This window comes from Populus nigra, chromosome 8 (assembly GCF_951802175.1).
Source record: "Populus nigra chromosome 8, ddPopNigr1.1, whole genome shotgun sequence".
NCBI lineage: Eukaryota > Viridiplantae > Streptophyta > Magnoliopsida > Malpighiales > Salicaceae > Populus > Populus nigra.
The window spans coordinates 17073885-17099782 of NC_084859.1; the positions used below are offsets into that span (position 1 = coordinate 17073885).

The window sequence follows — 25898 nt, forward strand, 5'->3', positions numbered from 1 at the left end:
TAGTAAATCCTTGTTTAAATTAAAATATATTTTATTATTATTAAGTTGTTATTGTTAGTGGATTATTTGTTATTACAGAGTCTATTTTTTAAATATGTTTTTATTTAATATTAGTTAAATTTGATTACTTTTTTAATTATGTAAAATACATTTTTAATATTGAAAAATATTTAATAATGATGAATACTAATTAATAAAATTTACCTCTTCTTTTTCTTTTTCTTTCTATTCAACAGGAGAATTGCCCTCAACTAGGCAACTAGACTCCATTTGCTTTTATAATAATTGAGAATATTATTGCTGAAATTAATGTACAACATGCAAAACCATTAATTAAGAGGGTGACTTGCCAGAAGAAACTTCAAAACTGTAAACCTTTGTCGTGAAATGGAACAATAACTTTTAAATTTAAATAAACGTTGTCTTTATGAAATTGAAACTAATATTTATTTATTTATTAATTATTATATTTTAAATAAATAAATATTAATTGTGATAAAGATAATATTTATATATTTTTTAAATTTAAAATAAATTTTTTAAAAATTTAATAAAATTACATATATTATTATTATTATTATTTTAGAAAATTGCAAACGTCGCATATGACTCGTTAAGGTATATTATTTCTTGAATAAGTTTTGAATTGTTTTATTTTACTTCTTGCAAAGTGTGGAGACGTTTCTTACACCAAGGACGGCTGGGAAGATTCCTCATATCTCCTTGAATCCTGCTTGCCAGTGAAGCAACAAGAGAAAGGGAAGGAAATGGAGTTTTTTTTTTCTTTTCTTTTCAAAATAGCACGGTACGAGTAAAATATAAAAAAAATAGCATAGTCCAAATTTAATTGTGAAAATAACACATTTTATAAAATCACATATATCATTTGTGACTTCTTTAAAAAGAATAATATTTATTTTTTAAAAAAATATTATTGTGATATAACACAATAAATAATAGCATACTAGCATATTGGCCCGCGCTCCGTAGCGAGTCAATAACAATTATTTTTTTAAATGTAAAACAAATATGAAAAGTAAAGAGTGTCAGAACCAAGCAGCTAGACCCAAATGCTATTGGATCTGACTGTGAAGCCAAACCCAATATCCTTGGCTTTGGAGGGCAAGACAATTATGTTTAGTGACTCAGTGAGACCCAATAGCTTTAGGCCTGGAGGGAATGCCAAACTCAATATTATTGGGTAGGGTTGCCTAGTCAAACCTAAAAGCATGGAGTCCGGCTTGAGAGCCAAACCTAAATGCTTTTGGGTTTGGCAATCTAGCTAGATCTAATAGCATTGAGTCTGGCCCAGCAGTCAAACCTAATATTATTTGGTTTAGCTGCGGAGCTGAATCCAATAAGCCTTAGGTGTGGCGGGAATGCCAGACCCAATAGCATTGGGTCCGACTCGGCAACCAAACCCAAAAGCATTGGGTCCAACTCGACAAATGCTATTAGGTGTGGCTGCGTATCCTTAGGTCTGATTGCGGAGCTATACTCAATATCCTTGAGTAAGGCTGCCCAGACAGACTCAATATCTTTGGGTCTGGATGCAGAGCTAGATCCAATATCCTTGAGCCTGGTGGGAATGCCAGACCCAATAGCATTGCGTATGACGGCTAAACTAAACATTTTTTGACTAAAAAATAGTAAAGACAACGTCCCCTGATGCTACAATGTCTTTCACAATGCAAACACTATATATCTACAGTATGGTCCACAGTGCAAACACTCTATGTATACAGTACCTGCACAATATTTTTCCTTGGGTCTCGCTGCGAAGCTAGACCCAGCAGCATTGGCTGTCAGACCCAGCAATATTTTTTTACTAAAAACAAAAAAGACAACACCCCCTAACATTATAGTGTCGTCTACAGTGCAAACACTCTATATGTATAGTGTGGTCCACGATGCAAGGAGTCTATGTTCACAGTACATGTACAATATTTTTTCCACACCTTTTAAAATATAGAATAATTTGCCCTTAAATACTAATCTTTTTAGCTATTTAACTAGTCAACTTTGTCCCAGCCGTATCTCGCTTGAATCAAAAGTTAATTTTTAATGAAAAAACAAGAGCGGCAAAAAAAGTTAACACGTGTATTTAGTCAAATATATAAAGAATTATATACACAAAAAAATATTAAAATGAAATGTTGACCCGAAATAAAAATTAAATTAAAAAGCTAAGAAATAAATATAAATTAAGATAATTGATCCTATGTTGTTAAGAGCCATTCATTTGTTTTTTACATTATATGTTAATAATCTTCCTATATAAAAAAAATTTTCTAGTATTATCCTTTTTTTTCCTTATTAATATATTTTTCTCAACCAGAAAATATAGTTTTTTCAATGATGAACTTCACTTAATAAAAACGGGAGACGATTAGAATAAATATCCAATAGATTCTTAAGATAAAAAATAATTTTTTTTACTTAAAACTTTGTGTCATATTAATGTAATTTTTTCTTGGAAATTTTCTTATTAGAATGTTTATTTCAATGAAATTTAATTAAAAAAGAGGGAAAAAATCGCAATGGGTTAAATAAATAGTGGCTTAGAGCACTTGATCCAAAAAAAAAAAAACCCTCTCGCAGGGCCTGCATGTGCACAAGTGGCCTTTTTTTGCTTTTGATTGGGAAAAAGGCGACAACCTGTTTTCACTTTTTTTTTTCATAAATAAATAAAGATAGGTGAAACATAGTTTATTGCAGCAGACGATCCTCTCCTTAAATGAAATAATTTGATATAAATATTATATTTTAATAGTTTAAATTAGTGTTAATATTTTGATAGTTTAAATTAATATTAATGACATATTTATTTTTTTATTGTCAAAATCTAGAGATTTATCTTCTTTTTTAATCAGAAATAAAAAGATAACAAAAATAAATTTTTATATCAAAATAAAATTAAAAAATATTAAAAACCAAAATTATATAATTTACATAATTATTTAAGTTAAAAAAACAAAATGCATCTTTTTTTAAACTTATGATACGGCCACTCATGTTTTCTACATTTCATTTTGATACCCTTCTTGAAAATTTAAAATCAATTGTTTTTTTAATTAGAAGTAATAAAAATTTAAAAATCAAAATAAAAAAATACAAAATTTTATTCCATTCATCCACAGTAAGGATGAACAATGATGACAATACACAGCTAAAACACCTCATCAATTAGATTATAGGTAATTGCTACCCCTAGATTTTTTTTTTTAAAAAAAATTAATACCCGCCTAAAAATTCCATCATCAGGCTCGAGGATATTCTGAAGCAAAGGTACAAAAGGCTTAAACAAAATCACATTTTCAGAGAAAAATAAAATCCCTAAAATAGATCGAAAAAATATTGATATTTAAATCATAGAATCTTCTGGTTCCAAGGGAGCCAACAAATATCAAAAGTGTACACATTGGCACCTAAACATGGTGCTTTTCTCCCTTCATTTTCCTTTTACTTCCTTCCCCTTCTAGAGAAGGATGCGAGCAGTCGTCACAAGCGGACAAGCCTCCCTTGAATTGATTCCGGCAAGTTCTTTAACAAGCATCTTCATATGTTCGATAGGAGCCTCAAGAATTCCACATCTAGGAAATTGAATTAGCTCGAGCTTCCTTGAGGCTCTACAATTCCGTATAGATATCAGAAAGAATATGCCAAAATGATTTTAACTTTAAGTTCTTCAAAGTATCAAGAAGGGTGAACATAATAACATACCAGACGTTTAAAAGATCTGCTATTTGGTGATTTCTTTTTCTCCTCTACACCTGGTTTTGCACGATCCAAGGCCTGTGATACAACGTGTGTTACTCTATATGAGCCCTTAACTATAATAAATGAAAAAAAAAACCCTCTTCTTTTCTTTGAATCATTGACCAGCCAAAAACCATGCAAGGAAATTTGAGGGCCCTGAGAAATCAAAGTCCAGAAAGGACAGAGAAACGCGCTTCTTTTGGATAACTATCTGAACATGTCCCCATAATCCTTGGATACCAAAATGAGAATGGCTGAAAGAGAAATTTAAGTAAAGACTCGTCTGTAAAGCAAAGCTCAACACTGCGCTTCTGTGGTCATTTAGGCAGCAGTTTCAGGAATTTCCTAAGAAATTTTAAGTTCTAGCCTTCCACTTAACTGACACCATTACTGTGGCTTTACCTTGAGTTGCCTGTAATGGCAATATATTCCTGTCACTGTCACCAACCAAACAGCCATTCCAACTGCGGGAGTCAATAATGGATTTTATGAGTTTAAGATCAAGTACAGCAGTACAGCCCTGCAAGGTCCAGGACCTATGTCAGTGAGTTGCTTGGCTTCCCTTGGGAAAAACAACAGCAACAATGCAACGACTCCTTTTCCCGCCTTTTCCCAATATCAACCGAAGACCTCTTCTAGCTTGATGGTTTTGTGCAGCTTAACATACCCAATTTCTTTCTTTCTTTCTTTCTTGGGTTCATCTGGAGGCCCTATGGAGCAGCTATCCACTATCCCTAAACCCCACACCCTTCTAGGTTTGAATAAACCTAAACTTAACATGGAGTGCTGATGCTGCACAGCCTGCTAGCAAGTAGCAACATGGTAGCTTAAGACCAAATGCACAGCAAAACTATGAACCCGCACTAAATTTATTTGGTTGTGAAAGAACCGTCTTTCCTGTCAGACCTAAATTTCTTCATACTTTAAAAAAATTATTTTCCACCAAGGAGAAAACTGAGCAAGCAAAGTCAACTGCGAAAGATGAAGATTTTACCTGAATCATAGATTCTACACGTCTTCGCATGCGAGTATGCATAAAACCCTCCGAGCACTGTTGAGGAAAGTGCATCGAATAATTATGTGTTTAGGTGGGGCAGATTAAAGGAAGCAGGAGCACAACCATAGATCCATACACTATTATTTATATCAAAGGTTCTTATAAAACAACAATAGAAACTAAAATTAGATTGGCTCGAATGATGAATTTATGTATCTAATTACTTTGAAGCGCACATTAGCAACAAGGAAAAATGAAAACAAGTTCGAACAAAGAGTCAAGTTTCGGTGCAAAGAACACAAAAGATCTTGCCGGGTACAATCTATAATACTATTTTGATTTCCTGATTAACAGAGTAAACCATCTAACTGGTCATCACAGAATCATATTTTTTATCATGCAAACTCTGGTTAACTACTAGGTCCAAATTTCAAAACCATTTTGAAAAATAATTATTGCACCCCAACATAGTATGACAGAAATTAGAGAAACAAAATTACAATAAGAGGGCAGTGTTGCATGTTGAAGTCCTGATGTAGTAAGCCAATAAAAACTTTTGAATTTTTTTTTATCAAACTAAAACCCTTATTTTGTACATTTTGGGTAGAAGAGGCCAAAAAAACTTTCCTTGTTCATGCAAATTGCAACAAGGACTTTGAGTGTTATGCATAAAGCTGAAATAAGTGATCTTTTCTGTTAGAGTGTGTCTGTGTTTGTTATTCGACATTCCAAAATATGTGAAAGAGCTACAGGTAACAAAATAAAAAGTGGGAGCAATCTGCAGAAACCTCACCTTAACATGATAACTAACATATGCATGAAATGTTGATAAATTCCACACTGTTCGGTCCAACTTTTTGCCTTCCACATGACGAGGAAAAATGACTGCATTGTTTCATGTATGGCACAATTTGTTATGCTGCAATAAAAAAGGAGGGAACTAATTGTAGCTATTCCTGCGACATTACCAAAAGAAACAAATCCTGCATTTGCAGACAATGCTTCAGCAGGGGCTTCCTTCAATTCAAGAGGTGGGTTAGGAGACCACAAGCAAGGAGGAGCATTATTAAGTCCAGCTGTATGCCTGGCTTCGACAAATTCCTGAATGTAAATCAGAACTTTATAATGTTAAAAGAAAAATGTTAACCAAGAATAGTTACACAAGAATTTTGCGGTAAGCAGCCTAGGCAACAGAATTATAAATAATTGTAATATTAGTATCTAAATAAAGTATGTAAGTGACAGTATCGTCTGTTGCCCACATATATACAATTTCTGAGAAGCAACATAGATCATTAAAACATAACTACATGTGGAGTACCTGAAGGAAGGAAGTAGCAAAAGCAATATCTATGGAGTCCTTGAATCTCATGGGAAATACCACAGTAACCTTGTCTGGCTGCATTAAACAATTAAAGTTTCTCACTCAGTTAAATTTCAATCCACGATTGTTCTCATGTTACTAGATATGGGTCATATGACAAACAAACAATATGAAGTAACCCAGAAATTAATCTTTCAAAATAAACTAAAAGCCAAGGCAAGCTAGATAAAAAAATGGAATAGGAAGAGAGAGGAAGAAGACACAAAAGGAGTAGGGCAGTTTCCAAAAATGACATTTCTAGAAGGTAACCACTGTACAATGCAAGTAATTCTTTTGATAAGGTGTACATGCATGTATTAATTAAGGCACACAGAGATTGCCAGCTGTTTCAAAAGATGTGAAAACAAAACAAAATAAAAAAAAAAACCATAACCATCCCTACTGCATTTGCAACATACAAAATATGCATAAATTAAGGAACACTGAATAAGAGGGAGAAAGAATCCCTTCTTTGCACCACAAAATGCTAGCTAAAATACTCTCCTTTCTATAGGTATAAAGGTAAATGCATGAAGGTAAATGAACAAGTTCAAGTGACATATTTTATTCCCTTCCAACTTATGATCATACCTGAGGAACAAGGAAGAAAGACTCTTTGGACCGATGCACGAGGGCCAGAAGCCCATCCATACCAGGAATAACAGTCCTTGATGAAAGATGTTTTAAAACTACTCTTAATGGAGCACCTAGCACCACTTCCCTAACAGATGCAATCTTTACCAAGAGAGCATACCTGTGCTCTGCACAATATCAACAGTACACTTTCTAAGAACAACATTAATAACAGCCATTAAAATGAACAAAAACCTGAAACTTAATCACAACCTAATCCACACAAGAATCAACTAAAGTAGCAGAACTAATCCTGTAAAATAAAGAGAGAAATCAATGCATTCATGAGCAAAATGGAACATTCAAATTCTGCGAGCAGTTGGCTTGCAACTTTAACTGTATGGTTGTTATGTAGAGCCCCCTAAAATTGCAAAGAGAACCAATATTCAAGGTGAAAAAGAAAACAGCAGTACGAAATTGTCCCACCATCCAAGTGATGAAAAGGGCTTTGTAATTGCATTTGCAGCAGCCACTCAATTCTCCACAATATATTGACATGATCATAATCCTATTAAACCTTTCTTGCAAGACCCAATGCTGCTCACACTAATTTTTCTCAGTGTAGCATGGGAATAAAAAGGCCAGTAGAAGGAATAAAGGATAGAGAAAGCAATCAAACATCAGACATAAGCAGAGGAACGGGAGTGTGTAAGAGAAGAAGAAAAAGGAAGAATTATACTATGATAAACATGCCAAGGCCTCTAAGGACGGCTGCTTAGGCTACAACATAGTCTTTCTAAGGAATTGATCAAATAATGAATTAGCCCTTCCAAGTGAATGTCACAAATGTCCCAGGGCAATACCCCTGTCCTCCATTAGCAACACATTTGGTCCAGGTAATAAATGTATAAGATCTATCTCTCACTTAGAGGCTGCTAAAACTTCACAAAGGGAGTATACAGATTTCAGGGGTGGAATAGCAGAACGCTCCTAACAATCCTAACAAATGAAAAGAAAAACCTTTTATATTTCAAATCCACTCTAGAAAGAAATGACATAAAGCAAACCTTAGAGAACATGTTTAATTATATATTTCTCTTATTCGACAACCTGGAGCTAGCAGTGCTATATTCAGATTAAGAAGAGTTTCAGCTTCCAAGCAACATGCATGAGTAAACTAATTTCTTGGATTCATGAGGTGATTCCCTGGACTGAACATCCGTTCTTGTAATAATTAAAGGGATATCCATCCTTTCGAACAGGATGCTGGGTCAATTCCAAATGTAACTGCACTCCTACCAATTCACTAAGCTATTTCAGCAAGTAGTCGATGGAACTTTCCCTAGTAATTTAATGGTAATATGGTCAGAAATTTTTTAAACCAAACTTGAACTAGATGACAATCTAACAAAGGACCAAAAAGAAGAATATATAAGCAAAGCATAATCCTGCAATGGATGAACTTTTGAGGAAAAAAAAGAAAGCAAACCAATGAAGTGGAGGATGCTTATCTAGTAACTCTTGGTGTCATCTTTCGCTAAAATGTAATGTAAGGCAATGTCATGTAATATGGTAATATGGAATGGAAATGTGTAACAATATCCATGATGAGAAATAGCTTCAGTAACAGCTTAGCAGCAGTATCTCCAGTGGCAGTTAGCAGAGGCAATAGCAAGAATAACTCAACATGTGATTGTTAATAATTCACATGTGGTTTGTAAGTATCTGGCAGTTAGAGTTAGTTAAGCATGGGAAGTTAGTTAGCATAGTCAGTTAGAATGTATAGCACAAATACTGTAATGTGTAATTCTAGAGGCAAGTGGTATGAGTTGACATTTCTGTAAAGTTTTGCAGAACCCTTTCTCCCTATTATTCTTCTAATTCTCTCTCAATTCTCTTCTTTCCTCTTCTCTAAACTTTCTTTTCTTCTCAAATCCTTGTTGTTAAGCAAGGATCATAACAAAATGATCCACTACATTCTACAAAACATGCTAGCGTCCTATAACATATACATCATAACAAGCAAATAATGACCTTAGGAAAGGAACTCGTAGAACCTTCATCAAGTGGAAGTTTCCCCAAATTGAGTTTCAAAGTGAGGTTAAAGCCATCTCGGGGAGGATCAAGAATCTGCACAACCACACCATAAGCAGCCTTTAAAGCTTCTATGGCTCCAAACGGAAGTCCACCAATGAAAACAGCTTCTGGAGGTGGGATTGGTAACGAAACGGATAACAGCAAGACATTTGGATTCTTCATTGACACCTAAAACAAGAAAGAAAGAGAACCCAACAAAGATATTATCTAAAATAAGCCAAGAAAACAAGGAAAACCCAGGACAGGAAACTAAAAAAGGGAATCTTGGTATTCACCAGAATATGGTAACGAACATCATCAAACTCCACCCAGTGGTAATCCAATTCAACTGCCTTTTCAAGACTGAAATCAACCCAGTTAAAAAAAATAAAATCAGCGGTGCAATAAACACCATTTCTTGGATGTGTACAAAGAGAGAGAAATGATAAAAAGACTCACTTTTGGACACGATTTAATAATGTTTGAAGGAGAAATCTGGAATGGGACTGCAACAAAATCATTGATTTCTACTTTTAGCTCTGTGTTGTTTCAAATCTCTGTCTCTCTGTCTCTCTCTCTCTCTCTCTCTCCGTGTATGTTCACTTTCTGTTTTCCAAGTGAAAGTGATTATGATGATGATAGAGAGAGCTGTGGGATCTTTCCTTTCTTACCAAGAGTTAACGTGAGAGAGGAGTCCTGTCTATCAGTGTTCAAAGAGGTGATTGAGATTCTCCTCTTCTCTTCTCTCTGACTTTCACTTTCACTTTCACCAGTGAATCCTTCCTTTTTCTCTTATTTCTGTTAGAGCTACCCCACTTCTATTTTATTTATTTTCCGCCTGTAATGTTTTTCCTATTATCACAGGAGCCCCAATTTTATGCGCAACTTTGAGCAGGCCCAAATATAGGCTATAGTTTTAATTTAAGCCTCCTATCTTCTTTTGAACCCCTAAAAGCATAGTTGGTAATGCTAGGAGGTTGGTTTGAGATCCGGATGACTCGGCTTCTGACTCAGGTAAGGTGTCAAAAAATTAATCAATTTGAAATTAAATTAGTAAACCTGTTAAAATAATCAGTTTGAAATTAAATTAACTCAAACTTGCAATTAATTTGAGTTAATTTATTTAACCTATAATTCAAACCTTGTGATAATCGAACTGAAGTGAGATTTAATGAAATTCATAATAATTATTCTATGATGACATGTTAAATTAAAATGAGTTTCATTTATGGGGTCGACAAATGCAAAACATAATTAGAGGGTGATTTGATTTTTTTTAGGGCAACTTTCGAGGCAAATTTATAACGATGCAATTCTCTTAGTTAATTGAAGACGTTCCTAAATAATGACCTTATTTACATTAATTTGATACAATTAGGTGCACCATCTAACTCATGTCAATGGAACGGTTTTTTTTAATATGTATTCGGATTTAATTTAATGTTTTAATTGCAAGTTCACTATCCCTGAGAATTTCCTTTTTCATGTTGTTTTTGGTGTTGTGTTAGTTTGAACTAGCACGCGGAATAGATTAAAAATTAATTTTAGAGTAAAAAATAACATGCATGCATCGTTGATTTTATTTTTGTATTCAATAAAATTAATTGATTGCTATAGGTGCTAATAGATGCTAACACATTAACATAGCTAAAAAGTGAAATAAGATATTAAGTTATAGACGCAGATAAAAAAAATTTATGATTCTACACCGCTTTATGCTATTTAATATTTTTATTTAATTATGTGATTATATTTTTATAGAAAAAAATTAAATTACAACAAAATAACTTACTAGAATAGTTCCTTTACTTTTTTTATTATTAATTTGACTTTGCCCAATGATATGATCCCTTGCATGATGTGGATTTCCAATCCATTCATGTTGAAGTTGGCTCGGCATTTGGCTCGGCATTCCATGTTTAATCTTGTAGGTCCAAACATGATTTGGTTGTCCATTTCAAAATGTGTCTCTAAAAAAAATTCAAGTCGTCGCTTTATTTTATTCTATAAAATTTTAAAATGATATTATTATTTTATTAATCTATATTAACCTATGAAACTTAGCGCACAAGTCAAGGGCTCGACCAGCCTAACAATGTTTTTTTTTTTAAATCAACTTTATAATCTAATTATATGATAATAAAAATAGATACACATAAAAAAAGATTGCATTAAATGTCAAGAAAAAAAAATTATACAAGGATACCCAAAAACAACACTTGTTAATATGCTGTAATCCTATTAAAAAAAGTAGGAATGGAATCCTACCCTATCAAATAATATCCCAATAAAAATTTTAATTAATTTACGTCATAACCCAATTTTGAACCCTCCAATTTTGTTTTATAAAAAGTATATATTTTTTTATTAAAAAATATAAAATCCAAAAATATTTTCAGGACATGAGGAGATAAGCCTTCGAGTTGCAAAAGACCAAAATACCAGAAGAATAGCCAGATTAAAATGTTTTGACACGATGAGATGAAGAAAGAAAAAAAATTGAGGTTGAAATCTAAAGTTGACCAAAATTAGAAGAATTAATTAAATCCAAGGACTTAATTAAGCTTTTAACATGTTTAATTGGCTTATTTAAAGATTTAATTGAAGAAAAATTAAGTTTGAAAGTCAATTAGGCAAACATTGGACGAATTAATTAAATCCAAAGACTTAATTAAACTTCTAATGGGTTTTGTGGATTCAATCAAGAACTCAATTGAATAAAAATCAAGTGTGAAAGCCTAATTTGGATCAATTCACAAAGATTGGAAGGTTAAGAACACAATTGATACTTTGGAAGGCTAAATTGATGAAATCAGGAGTTTAATTAAAATAAATTTGAAATATAAAATTTAATTGAGGACCACATTGAAAAAATGCGAAACCAATGATCACTTTGTAAAAAGTGCTAAAATGTGAAGGTCCAATTGAGTGAAAATTTTAATATATAATTTTGTAATTCTTGATATTGAGACAAACAAAATAAAATTTTTAATGTTTTTGAAATATAGATCAAGTTCTCATTATTTTAATAAATTAGTTATTAAATCCCAAAATGCATATTAAGATATCAACAAAATTATTTTTCTTGAATTTTGGTATTTTTAAAAGATGCTATATATATATTGTATTTTTATTTTATTTTTTATTTTTTTTATATTTTTTTAAGAAACTCGATTATATACAATAGAAATATTAAAAGCATTTTTTTAGAAAATGTTATTGTTTTTATATAAAAAATTAATTTATTTAATATAAAAAAGCACTTCATGTGAATGTTATAATTTCAAATATTAAATATGAGAAGATAAAAAAAATAAAAAACTTAAAATTAATTACAAAAGATATTTCAAAAATTTGAAAATTTATTAAAATTAGATGATAAAACACTTGAAAAAAAAACAGAATTACAAGGCTTGAAAATTTTGTTGGGAAATATTTGCCGAACAAACCTTGCGGCCCTGAAATGACTTATTTCTTCGACAAATTTCTGTAAAGCCAAACATGGTCTTAAGCTTCTTGTAGGCTCAACTCAAACTGCTGGAAGGATGAACTGCCATGGCTACTATTGAAAAACAAAATCCTTCACTGTTCTCTCGGTATAGGACGTTGGATTCTGTTGCTGGAAGGAAAGGAAGGCTTCTAATGGCTCTGCCACTGCAGTTGAGAAAATATGTGGCTAAGGAACACCTGCTGCCGCTGCATCAATGGAAAAAAAAAATGGAAAATCAAGAATGCTGGAACTTAGGCCTCTTGCTTCTGGTCACGGTTTGAACTAAAAGACCACCCACAGCTACTGCTCATGATTGGAAAATCTGCTGCTGGAGGAGTGCATGCTGGACTGGAGAAACCTCACATTAAATGGAGGCTGAAACCTAGGAGCTGCTACTGAACTGAGAAGGTAAAGATCTTGCAGCTGCCACTGGATTGAGAAGGTGAAGATCTTGCTGAAACTGGTGTGGCTTGTGGTGAAGCAATCGGCTGGTGTTGTATTCGTTGCTGGACTGAGCTGTGCTGTCCGTGTAGAAGATGGCGCTGCTGTTGTTCACATTGAGGACTGAGTTGTTGCAAAAGGAGTAAGTTCGTTGTGGCTTCTGGTTCTTCGCTGCTGCTTCTTCAAACTGCTGGTGTTGGAGATCAAACCAAGCTTCTGTTCTCGGCTTGGAGTGGATCTCTTGTGGTTAGCTGAAACTTTTGCTGGTGTAGCTCTCGTACACAACGCTGGTGCAAAGGAGAGGAAGTGTTGTGCGCTACTGTTCGCTACTTCGCTATTGAGAAATTGCTGGATGTAACTGGAAGAGGTTACTGCTGACTACAGTGGCTGGAAGTGTAGCTTGTTCACGTACGGTGGAATGAAGGCTGAGAAGAAAGAAGTTGGCTTCTGCTACTGTGCTTGCTAGAAGAGTTAATTAATTTGCATTCTCTTCCCCTCTCAAGATGTCACGTCTTCTTCCTTCTTCAAGACGGTTTTTTAGTTGGTTTTTGGCTAGTGTTTTTGAAAGAGAACATACAGGTTTTTTTAATGCAATAAGACCTGGAATTTTAGCTTAAAATGAAAATGAAGTGCAAGCAGCAGAGTACAGTTTGGAATAAAATTTGTGTGGTATGAAGAATGGATGGGGGAGAGATCATGGCTTAAAAGTGGTCACTTGAACATCTTTTTTCTTTTGTTTTAGTTGAAGAAGACAATTAATAATGAAATCATGATATTTCTCAATTTAGTCCTTGAACTTTTTTCACTTTGCAAATGGAACCCTTAGTTAGTCCTAATCTTCTGGATTCCTTATAATTCACCCTTGGCCTTTTTTTGGATTTCTTTTGGATTTCATCATCCTTCCTTATTAAAAATTTAATCATATTTTGAATTAAATTTTATTGTAAAAATAAAAAAGATAAATTTAACAAAAAATCGACAAATAAAAAGATTCAATATAACTCGGTTCATTTTAAAAATTAGTGGGAAATTCTATAGAAAACAAATAAAAAAAATAATGGAACTCAATCTCTATTTAAATCAAATATTGAAAGATGAAATTGAAAAAAATATGAGATTAGAAAAAAAACAAATGGACTCGAGCGAATCTCCTACTAGGTTAATATTTCAAATTAGCAACCTATTAAATCATTGACTCGGACTCAATCAAGAAACTCAATTTAATATTAACTTTTCAAAGTGAAAAATAGTAATAAAAAAAATGAAGGATGATGAAATCATAACAAAAATGAAAAATGATGAAATCATAAAAAAATCAATTTTGAAAATAATCTTAAACAAAATAAATAGCAATAAAAAAATAAGATTAAATTTAACAAAGTAAAAAAAATTAAAGAATGATGATTTTTTTTTAATTCTATAAAATAACTCATGAGAAAATATCAATTGAAAAAACAAAGATTAAATTCAGAAGAAAAACAAATTCAAAGGTGAAAATTTAAAATGTTGGATGTAGAAATCAAGGAAGGTAGATAAATAAAAAAGAAAAGAAAAGAAAAGGCAAACAAGAGAAAATTATGCCATACTCGTTGCGTAAAAAAAAAGGTCTCTTTATAATGAATTGAAAAGCACCAAAAAAAAATTGTTTTTGATTGTCACAAGTAGTTTCATGCATCGCTTAAATATTAAAAAATGATTTTTTCATTGATATGTTCAACACACATGTCGATAATTTTTTATATATATTTATTAAAATATTAAATTGTCTCTAAAACCCCATAATAATTAAAAAAACACAAAATAAAATGAAAGTACAAATAAAACCTAACATGGTAAATAAATTTTAATTTTAAGGGCAACAAAACCAATCTACTACTGTGATGTGAAAAATAGAATATCAAAAAAGCTTTTAGACGTAAGTAAAATATTTTGTTGCTTTTAAAAATAATTAAGTAATTGTCACATAAAAAAATATGACCGATTAATTTTAAAATAATCAATGCATCTCGTAAAATGATCTAATTATCTCTAATAAACAGTTTAGTTTTTGTAGAAATATAAAATAATAATTTTACTATTTTAATCTGCAATGAATTTTTACCGTGTTTTGTTTTTTCCGCTGGTTTTAGGTTTATGTTAATTTTCTACCTGGGCTTCATACACATGTGGCCTCAAAGTAAAAAACACACTAATATTTCAAGAAGTTTCCTTGATCGACAGAAGCAGTGCCGAGGAGGCGAGGGAACAGTTAGCTAACGCCAATGGACGAGAGGCGATGGAGAAGACATGGGAGGGGACAAGCACAAACTTCGTTACTTCCTTTACGGACACCAACACGACCATCTCGTACTACTTTATCCAACACAGTATCTTGCTGCTACTGCGATTACAAAATTTCTGCCTTAAATACCTCTCTCTATCATTTTGGACGGAAACAAGCCAAGTTCTTAAAGATTTGGTTTTCAATCGGCGTCGGCTTTAGCCTAACTGCACTCCTTGGAGTCACTTTGGTATTATACTATTAAACGCGATAATCCTCAATTCTTTAATCACTCTTAACCTGCAACATGATCATCCCTTTTCTTTTCTTCTCTTTTTGTGATGATGGGAATTGGCAGATTCTTGTGTGGGAATTAGGAAACATTTTGCACCTATTTCACGGAAGCAGCGATCTTTCGAGTTCTTTACTATTTGGGTTTTCTCCTCAGGTTAGCTAGTAGCAACTGGTTTTTGTTTCACACACACACACACACACACATATATTGAGAGTCGTAGCTACTTTACTTGAATGCAGGTGTATGGTTCGAGATTATCTGTTGCGGATGCTGGATATTTGTTGCTTTCTACTTTGATTTCTGTATCAGTCCACGAGTTCGGGCATTCCATCGCGGCTGCAAGGTCACTTTTCTCTGTTTTATTGTTCTCTAATCAGTCTCACACTCTCATTGAAAGTTAAAATAGATCCCAATGAAGCCTCTGTAACCACCAAAAGTTAGCAAATAAAGCAGAAAAATAATATCTACATGTTTGAACCGGCCAAGTATCCAGTCTTGGAATCAGAACCCAAATGTTTCTTGTTATTTGCACATGTGGCTGATTAATAAAGGATAGTGAAAGTGGATAAATTTGTGAATCTCAAATTTTAGATTTGAATATGGAGAAGGCTAGATTCTCATGCTTGGTACTGTAGGCACCTTTTCATCCGGAAGCAGTGAGGGCATACCGACGGAGTACATTGCTATTTTCCTTGCAGTTCTGTTTCCTGGGGCTCTGGTTGCTTTGAATTATGAGTTGCTTGAGGAGCTACAACCATTTACTGCACTTCGTGTGTACTGTGCTGGTGTTTGGCATAACGCTGTGGTATGCTTACTTTGTATCATGATTATCATATTTATTTTTATATGCAATTATCTGGGTATAGTATTGTTCATCGAGACATTGATTAGCAAGATTTCATAACCTTTTTTTAATTTAATTTAACAACTGTTTTTTTCATGCTATATCTAATTGACACATATAAAATGGTTTCATAACTTAAAAATCGCTGTAGTGTTGTGCAGTTTGTGCACTGGTGTTATTCCTCCTGCCCTTGATCTTGTCTCCCTTTTACATACATGGTGAAAGCCCCATGGTATGATACAGACATCTTTACTGGTTTACATTATATACGATGGTGTGTATGCACACGCAATTTTCCCTTCCCACTTATAGCATTTGTACTGATTACTTGGAATAGGTTTTGGATGTTCCTTCTACCTCTCCTTTGTCTGGCTATCTGTCTCCTGGGGATGCAATTGTATCTTTGGATGGAAAACGCATCCATAATGATCAGGAATGGATGAAGACCACTGCTTTAATAGATGAACGGACACTTCAAAGTTCAAATCTTTCAAAAAGTTTTGAAGGTCTTGTGATAGTTCATCAAATGAAGGGTTACTGTGTTCCTACTTCTGTGATAGAAGAAAGCAATGAGATGCTTTTCATTGAAAATCAATCTGCCTGTCCTGATGACCTTACTGAATTTGTAGCTGTTCAATGCTTCAATTCAAGCAAATCAGATAATGTCAATATTGAAGATGGTATAAGCCAAAGACAGAGGAGGCACTGCTTGAATGCTAAGGATGTTGTCAAGCTTAATAAATGCGGTGATGGTTGGGTTACAGAGATAACCAAAGGAAGTAGTTGCTTGTGTTCACAGGTACACATTAGACATTTTCCAGCATTACCTGAATCAAAACCCTTTGAGGTCAATCATTGATGTCATAATATCTATAGCTGGATTTTCTTATTGGTTTAACTTATTTTCTTAATGGCCACTGTGTGGTATGAAATTGCACAATGTCATTGCCTTTGTTTATCATGTTAGTTTGAAAGAAGATGTAGTAGTTTAATTTTAACTGCAACTGCGTTCATTTTGGCATTGCCTTTAGGAGGAGTACTGCTTAAACCCTGTTCCACTTCCAGGGTCAATATGGGTTGAGATCACCTTTGCAAGCCCTTATTCTCCAGAATGCCTGCAACTTGGAAGAAATTCATTTCCAGCTTCTGGAGCTTCATACTTTTCAGAGCATAAATGTGGTGGGACTTTTGTTTTTGTTGGTGATCTGATCTCGATGGCACATTCAGTTAGGTTAACAGCATATCAACCTCGTTGGGGATTTTCTTTCAGTGCACATCTTCCTAACATTCTGGAAAAGAGCTTAATGTACACATTCCACGTCTCTCTTACCTTAGCCCTCCTCAACAGTTTGCCGGTAATTTCTTGCCATTTTAAATTTTGTTTCAAGTGCTTAAGCTCAGTAGCTTACGTGTGTACCAGAAGGGTTGGTTAGGTGGCCCATTATGCCTTGATGCATGTGAATATAAATAAGATATCCATATGTACAAGTATGGAAAGTTAATTTGAGGTCATTTGATTCACATACCAACCATCCACAACCTTAAAGTCTGTAGAGCTGAGTTACTTTATCTAAAAGAAACTTTTATGCTATCCAATAATTTCAATTTGACAAGTGACTACATAAGCTTTTCTAAGGGATAAAATCTAAGGTTTGTGGACCTACTGCAACTTGTCTTTGATCCTCAATGTGTATAGCAGCGATGTTCTGCTTTGCATAAGTAACACCTAATGACATAGAAGGGGATGAATTAGAAGAAGCATGGGAGGAGGGCAGGTATCAGTGGGATGCATTGCAAGTGACATGTGAGGGAGGAACAGGCATTAGGCGGCATGCATGTGCCTAGAGATGTGGAACTTGCAAAGAGAGAGTAAGGGTATATAGTGTGAGGGGATTCTGAAAGAGTTTTTTTATTGATGTTATAGTTTTTCATGTCCATATGTGTTCTGATTAGAAAACATGCCCTGCATAATTGACCAGAAGATAACAAAAACTTAGGGGAATTTGGTTTCAGCTCTTTCATATATATTCAAGTGTTAAGTTACAATCTGATATACTTGACACAAGAGATAAATACAAGTAGGGAGCTATTTATCTTTACCCACAACACTAACTGTGATAGGGATTATCTTTAGTTAGACTTCTGTTATCAGTATCTTTTGCATGCTTAGCGGCTTCTGCTTCCCCTTTGCTAAGTACATCTGCTTGCTGTCCTAATATGCATATAAGAGCTTTACACAATAAAACTACTTGGTCTAACCAAGTTGGCAATGAGTCTACTCAAGTAACTCAACTAATAAAAACTTCCATGCATTACTTGCTTCTTCTGCCACATCCCACTAATTCATTCTTCAACTCTACCTCAATGCCTCAACTTCCCATGTAGAGTAAGAACCTGCTATATGTACTAAACCATGTGGTGTCCTATAGTTTGAGTGTTGAGAAGAGTGATGGAATTTTGAAATGCAATTATACGCATTGTTGCTGAAGGCAATTACTTGACAAAATGCTTCTAATAGGTTTTGTGTATGCGAGATGTTATCATGATTATCTTTAGGAAGTGGGATTTGGAGACTATTCTGATGAAAAGACTTCTTGGTGCTCATAAAGTTTTCAGTATTAAAACATATTATTGTAGGTATACTTTTTGGATGGAGAATCAATTTTGGAGGTAGCTCTCTGCCACTTCACATCATTGAGCCCAAGGAAAAGGGCAAAAGTTATGCGAGCCTGTCTTTTAGGAGGGACTCTTATTTCCACCCTATCCTTTATGAGGATCTTCTTCATCAATTTTTGGTAATTAACAGGTAAGCAGTACTAATGTTGTTTTTCAAAGAATGCTTGTGATTATTTGTTGGCCTTCATGATTTTTGAACTGCCATTACAAGGTTTAGGAGGTTACAAGCTTGAGTTATCCTATATATGGAGAATATCTGCCACCCCCTTGGGGCAATGTTTGGCTTTGTAGAAATATAGTTGTAACAGACTCTTGTTATAAACATAAGTTCATAGTTTAGATGTTCTTGTCAATGCACACTTTCCTTTCAGCTGAAACATCAATGTTTTTCGTGTATAAAATTATTCCCGTCTACTCTAGAAACAAGGGAAACAGACCAAACAGCAACCTTTGGCTCTGGTTGATTTTGGCCGTTGCCTGACTGCTATCCAAATTTACAGAGCAAATGTGTAAATAGGTTTTAGTTATTTTGAAGTGATAGCGGTTAGCCAGTTAAGAGTAAGCTTTTAGTTTTCAGTAAACTTGAACAAATAAGATATTCATAGGAGTGTAAACGACATTGATAAACCCAACTAAAATAGCCCTTTTCATGGTGGTACTGTTGCATGCAGGTCATCTAAGCTCGCGGGTCAGAATCCATGGAGAGCATACTCTGAAAATATAAAAGAACCCTCTGGCCACAAGTGTTGGATGCTACGCATCCAAATCAATTTCTCTTGCTGCTTAATCACACCCATTTCTTCCATTCTAGAAGGAAACACGAAGGTTGGCGCTGTTATCATTGATTTTTGCTGGATATGGGGTTAGCTTGTGAGCTAGAGCGAAGATAGAAATAGGGATCTGTTGACATTCTATATTGCATAGCGGGGATATATGAAAAATGACTATGATCTGGCTTATCACTGTGCCGCTCTGAACACTCCTTTACAGCAAGAAGAGAACAGAAAATATGATTCAACACTGATGAATATTCAATAGGATGTTCTTGTAAGGTTTGTTAATAGCATCCCTGTTTTCTTATATTTTCTGAGTGGGATTTTGAAAAATGTTCTATTGATTTTGATGCATGATATGTAGTATCTATAACTTGGATTTTTACCACATGAGATAATACTGCTGTGTGTCCAGAAGGGTGATGGAATCATACTGGCTGCGTGCTTGACCATGGACATCTGCCTAAAAGAAATCCTGTTTCGTATAATAGTACTGTTAAAAGTGGACCGTGGCATTGGAGACAAAGCTACACGTCGTAGGGAGGCTGAGCTCGGCCCATGTTAACTCCTAGGACGACAATAATTCCAATTCCGCTACTTAAGCCTGTGGGCCTTTGATGAAGAAAGATTATATGCCCTAAAAACTCGAAGGCCTTGTTTCTCAAGTCCACCCAGCCCTGAAGGAACCAATACCATCAAGCGATGAGTTGACCTTGGTGTGGTGAGGGCTCCCTCAGTCTTTGGTGGACATTAGTCTCAGATATTTCTGCGCGTCCTATGATAAGGGTATGTTCAAGCCGCCTCCTACTACTGCTACTGCTATATTATACACTCAAGGTTAAAATAGTATTTTCACACTTTAGTGCATAGTATTATTGAGGTCAACCAAATTCTTTTATTATACGAGAAGTAAAAATAATATTATTTTGATAAAAAAAAATAATGAAAAAAAAATCAACGACATGATTTTTTTCTAGTTAATTATTTGATTTTTTATTTGAATAAAAAATAAAAATAAAAATAATATTATTTTAATAAAAAAAATAGCAGAGAAAAAAATCAACAAATTATGGCTTGATGTTCCCTCAAATATTTGTCATCATTGATCAACCTAAGATTTTGATCCTGGCTTGCCAGGTCATTTCTCTCCCTGTTTTTTTGGGACTAAACTTAGATATCAAGTTACAAGATTTACGAGTCGACCTGTTTGGTTAAGTCGGATTTTGCAATAGTTTTTTTTTTATTTTAATTTTTATTTTAATTTTATTTTTCATTATTGAGATCCTTGTGTTGTTATTTTTTTTTAATTTATCTTCTATAGGATAATCTTATTCTGATGACCTGAGTCATAAGTTTAAAAAATTATTTTAAGTTAGCTTCATCATTTTCTTAAACCTTTTGTTTTAATTATTTTATTTTAGTTTGGTTTTTCAACATCTGATTTATCTTGAATCATATATATATATATATATATATATTTTTTTTTATGTAAGGTTGTTCTGATTTCATGTTCTTGGTTGTGAATTTGATGGGTAATCAAGTTTGACACGGCTTTTTTTCTTCTAATATTTTAATATTTTTTTATAATTTTGACAATTGATTATTTTTTCAATTTGTTTTCAGTTATTTTTTATTTATTAGTTTTATCCTATGTAGTCAATATCCAATGATTGAAATCCCAATCTTTTTTTTACTTTTATAAATCAACTGAGTTTTTTTAAACCGACTAACTCAATGATCTGAATCTTAAATTTTTTAAATTGTTTTAAAAACGATCGCTTCACCTTAGTTTTTTTTTTTTTCTCCCGTGGCGTAGCGTGAGCAAAAATATCTAGTTGAAATAATTTTGGGTAACTGAGGAAAATTTCCTCCATATTGTCTATTCTTTTCATGCTTTGACTTTCGGGCTGTGCATGCGTATACTTGGTGCCGGTCTGGGCTAGATGGTTGAATATCCAATATATGGACTCGACGCAAGGATCCACGTTAGAAAACTGAACTTCCAGATGCCCACTGTTTTTGACCTTTGTGGACCAAGTCATGCTTCCTAGGGTACGACTTTTTAAATATCTGGGAGCCAGATTCTTGGTTGAAAATCAAATTTGACTACAATTCTGCACCTGATTGGTATCTAGCAAAAGGACTAACATGCATGAGAGTCGATTAAGAAACTTGAAAAGTCTAGCGAGATAATTAACTTGTAACATGCAATGACTAGATTTGTTTTTCTAGAACATGAAGATCTCCTAGAGAATCGCCTTATCCACCGCACAAAGCATCTCTATACTTTCCCAGCTTCCTTAAAATATTAATGCATCTCGAGATCTTGACTCCTCACATCGCCCCAAGCAGCAAGAATACAAGGCTCCTGGTGTTTCGAACTATTTGCGTTTGCCCGTTACAGGAAAATCAAAGCGTGAAAAATTGTGCACCATAAATTTCTGCATTGTACGTTCTAAATAATTTGCGCCACAGTATTCCTTCCCGTGAAGGTGACCACATACCTTGATGTCGGCGGACATATCCAGAATTCTCTTTCCATCCTTTTTCCTTTTCAGGAAATTATCCCTGTTGGTCTTTGTCGTTTATATTTTCTCTCTACATGAAGGATTGTAGATTCTTCAAAAATCAGGAAGGCATGTGCTCCTCTCCGTTCAAACCATGTCGGCCCTCAATGGTGAGGAAGGGTCCTTTTCAGCAATCAGAAAGTGAAAGGCCCGGTATCTGGATAAGATACTTCCACTTGCAGCGCTCTCTGTATGCATGTGAAAGCCCTTTGAATCTATGCAAAAGTTTTTGCCCCGCGGATTAATATTTAATGTATATTCTATCTCTCAACGAACAGAATTCTTCAAAAAAATTTACACCTAATCCTAACTGCCGACTCCAGATCGAGCGTTGATTGGAAGTGTCTTTCAACGTTTGTAAAAACTTAAATATTTTATAATAGGGTTATCGGATTTGGTGTAGGACCCCGCCTGATAATACTTCTTGCATTAGGGTTCTCGATCTAAACAAATATTTACTAATTAATGACCGCAAAACAACACTTTGACTGAATGACATTGTTGTCCCATGAAGTATAGAGAGTTACAGAATCCTTAACCATTAACGGTGCTAATTACATTGAACGGCCAGTGGTCCTATATTGCCACAAGAGGGGCCTCAGTATATCTCTTAAAGACCAATTACACGAAGAGACGTGAGTTTGGGTCTATTTCCAGTTTGAAGATAGGTATTGATGTTTCCTTTTAATTCTTTTCTGTTCTTGTTATATCGACAACTTGGAAGCAAAGCAGAAACAAATGTCAATTTGGGATTCGGATCCTTGTCCGATACTGAAATTTGTTGTAGCGACACAATTATGCTGTGGCAATTGACAGGAATATAATTATAAACGATCTTCCCTTTAACTTGATTGTATGGTGTTTGGCTACAAGAGATGATTTTGTTGGGGCTCGTGCAGTGGAGTGCCATGTAAAAGGGAAAGAGCAAAACAGTACGCAGGTGATGAGTGATGGGTGAGGGTCCCTTGTGTTTTATAATGCCATTAATTTGTTCACACTTAACTGCCATAACTACCGGGAGGGGGAGGGGTTTTCGTCACATGGAAAACTGGGCTTTCACTTTCTTTGCTGGCCCTCTCGTCTTCTCTCCGTTTGTCTTCCAGGCGCGCATGCATGAGGGCAGCCCCAACAAAATCATACTCTCCGTATACAGGATCAGTTGCTTCCTTCTTGAAATGCCTGAAAATAATGAGGGGAAACTGGAGATTGATTCGTTTTGTTTTGTTTTATTTTATTTTATTTTCTTTTCACTTTTAGTCTTATTATTTTGGATGTGTGTTATTTTTTAATATTTTCAAATTATCTTACAAATGAAGATCAGAAAGAACACATTACGCAGTCATTTCTTTCAATCGATTCTTTGTTGTTGTTTATTAGTTTTAAATTAATTAGTTTAAATTCATCATTGTATTTATATATATACATGAACAATATTTACATTGCTGTGCAGTGGGTTTTTTTGGATGAGATTTAGAATTATGATGCCTTTCTTTCTGATCCCAGACAAACTTTCTAAATTTCAATAGAAAATTTAATAGCTGAGAATATGCATCTTTTTTTAAACCTGATTTTGGAATTTCAATAATATATAATTACAATAGATTTACTAAATTGAGTTGGATAATTTTTTTCACATGATAGATAAAAATTGCATCTCATATAGACACTGAGACGTGAAGAGGTATGAAACCCTCCACATGGTTATGTCTTCCCAGCCTGGAAGACATTTTTCTCTTAATAGTTCTTTGATCTCTTTTGCGCCTCTTTGAAATCATGCAACCTGCAACCTGGTTTGTACAAAAACAATATTGGTTAAGATTGTGAAAAATAAAATTTTAATTTTTTTTAAAAATATCACATTTTAAATTTAATATTTTCTAATGGCGGTGTAATTTTTTAAAAACATATCATATCTTGAATTCAAAATTTTATTTTTCATTGATAAACATCACTGTAATTTTTTAATAATATTGTTTTCCATCAATATTATTTGTGTTTGTATTTGAATGTGGACTCCCTTGTATTTGATAGTAAACATGTTTTTAAGAACTCAAGACCACATTCTGAATGTGGACTCCGAGAGGAATAATTAAAGGCTACCCAACTACGTACGCCAATTCAGACTCCCGCAGATAATTCATGTGAGCTATGTCACCTTTTCTTTTGCTACTTTTTTTTTTTCTGTCACATGCACTGCTTTTATCTCTTGCATGTGTGTCTGTCGATATGGAAACCAATCCCTCATGTAAGGACAAGCCTCTATGGCCTACACCCTCTATCCTACGAACAAAATACAAAATTTCCCTTTCTTCAAGGGCTAAGCTCAAAAACAAATTGCACCTTGTCATGATCTATATATGTCAAGGGCTAAGCTCAAAAACAAATTGCACCTTGTCATGATCTATATATGTCCCAGCTGCATGCATACATTCGCTTGCATTGCAGATTGTACACGCAGTGTTCCCAGATTAAACAAGCTTCACGTTCACGGGAGCCTTAACCCTACTTAAATACTAGGATTCTGTAGGGGTTTGATGAAGAAAAAAAAAGCATTTTCAATACGCTATTAAAATATATGTATGGATGTAATTCTAAATGTATTTTATAATTAAATCTCCTGTTTTAATTGTATTCTGTGACCAAGACATATAAATTGTTATGTGTTAATATTGACTAATAATACTTTATCGTCTAATATTAAACAATCAACATATACATTGAATCATTCTCACCGTATGAACATAATTTTATTATATTTATAATTTTTTTAGTTTTCAATCACATAAAATATGAATATATTATTTTGACTGTTTTTGTTAACTTACTTTAACAATTATAAAACATATTTTCTTAAATAGAAATAATAATTCCAATTAAAAACATTATGATGACTAAGATAAATAAGAGATATGTTAATAAAAAATTATCTTTATGAAAAAATTTCAAACCAACTATATATTTTAATTTAATAATAATATTAAAAAACTTCAGAAGACCCATTAATATAATTCCCCCGTAGGCATACAAACTAATAATAGTATGAATCACAAGGATATGCGAAAGATTTCTCAAATACATGGGCTAACACGAAATGTTTCCTTTTTATATTAAAAAAAAAACATGTACCTATCTACGTGCTCACAGAACAAGGTTTTGAGAATAGTTGACAGGTCGCTCGCTACTTAATTGTTGATTACTGTTTGTTTCCACTTAATTAGAGCCTATCGTCATAGGTCACAGGTAGAATTTCTACGAGAATGGTAAACGAACAAATGAGATAAAAAGGAGGAACATGAAGACCTCAAGAACCCACATGGCCGTTGTCTGCACAAAAGACCTCAAATCTTCAAATGTGGGGATAAGATTAGGTTCGGTAGGTGGAAAGTTCTATTTCACGCTCAATCGCTCTTCTATAACTGACCAACCATCAACCGCAGTCTGCCTTTTATTATTATATTGACTTGATTTACTCACCAGTTCAATAATATTTTTAAAATTTTAAATTAATTTTTTTTATATTTTTAAATCATTTTACTATCCCAGAAATACATTTAATATATATATTTTTAAATAAAAAATACTTAAAAAGTCACGACCACTAGATTTCAAATCACCCAATTAAAAAGATAAAAAAAAGTAAATGTAAAAGATAGTACGTCAGTAAATTAATGGTTTGAACTTTTGAATTGGTCAGTACACTATAATTCTTCTAAATTGAAAGAATAGTCTTTCAAAATAGAAAGAATGAGTGATGGGTCTTTACTCTTGTGATCATTTGAAAATT

General features: G+C 33.6%; 2 protein-coding genes across 4 annotated transcripts; one reads left to right on the plus strand and one right to left on the minus strand.

Moving 5' to 3' along the window:
* Nucleotides 1–3342: 3342 nt before the first annotated feature.
* On the minus strand, nucleotides 3343–9536 carry LOC133700326 (actin-related protein 2/3 complex subunit 2A-like). Of its 3 annotated transcripts, XM_062123821.1 has the most exons (11): nucleotides 9228–9535; nucleotides 9065–9131; nucleotides 8750–8957; nucleotides 6711–6880; nucleotides 6078–6155; nucleotides 5725–5857; nucleotides 5550–5641; nucleotides 4754–4810; nucleotides 4162–4279; nucleotides 3724–3795; nucleotides 3343–3629 (listed from the first exon to the last, which is right to left on the minus strand). In XM_062123821.1, the coding sequence occupies exons 1-10, from the start codon at nucleotides 9287–9289 to the stop codon at nucleotides 3743–3745; spliced, it is 1038 nt and encodes a 345-aa protein (XP_061979805.1). In that variant the 5' UTR covers nucleotides 9290–9535; the 3' UTR covers nucleotides 3343–3629; nucleotides 3724–3742. The 3 variants fall into 3 exon arrangements, with proteins under 3 accessions (XP_061979805.1, XP_061979806.1, XP_061979804.1); XM_062123822.1 differs by lacking the exon at nucleotides 4162–4279 and having other exon boundaries at nucleotides 9228–9532; XM_062123820.1 differs by lacking the exons at nucleotides 3343–3629; nucleotides 3724–3795; nucleotides 4162–4279 and adding an exon at nucleotides 4286–4560 and having other exon boundaries at nucleotides 9228–9536.
* Nucleotides 9537–14874: 5338 nt separating this feature from the next.
* Nucleotides 14875–19856, plus strand: LOC133702282 (membrane-bound transcription factor site-2 protease homolog). The gene is made up of 9 exons (XM_062126594.1): nucleotides 14875–15209; nucleotides 15318–15407; nucleotides 15494–15597; nucleotides 15912–16059; nucleotides 16250–16330; nucleotides 16436–16897; nucleotides 17130–17453; nucleotides 18736–18904; nucleotides 19446–19856. Exons 1-8 carry the CDS (start codon nucleotides 14961–14963, stop codon nucleotides 18895–18897), a joined length of 1620 nt encoding a protein of 539 aa, XP_061982578.1. The 5' UTR covers nucleotides 14875–14960; the 3' UTR covers nucleotides 18898–18904; nucleotides 19446–19856.
* Nucleotides 19857–25898: the final 6042 nt, after the last annotated feature.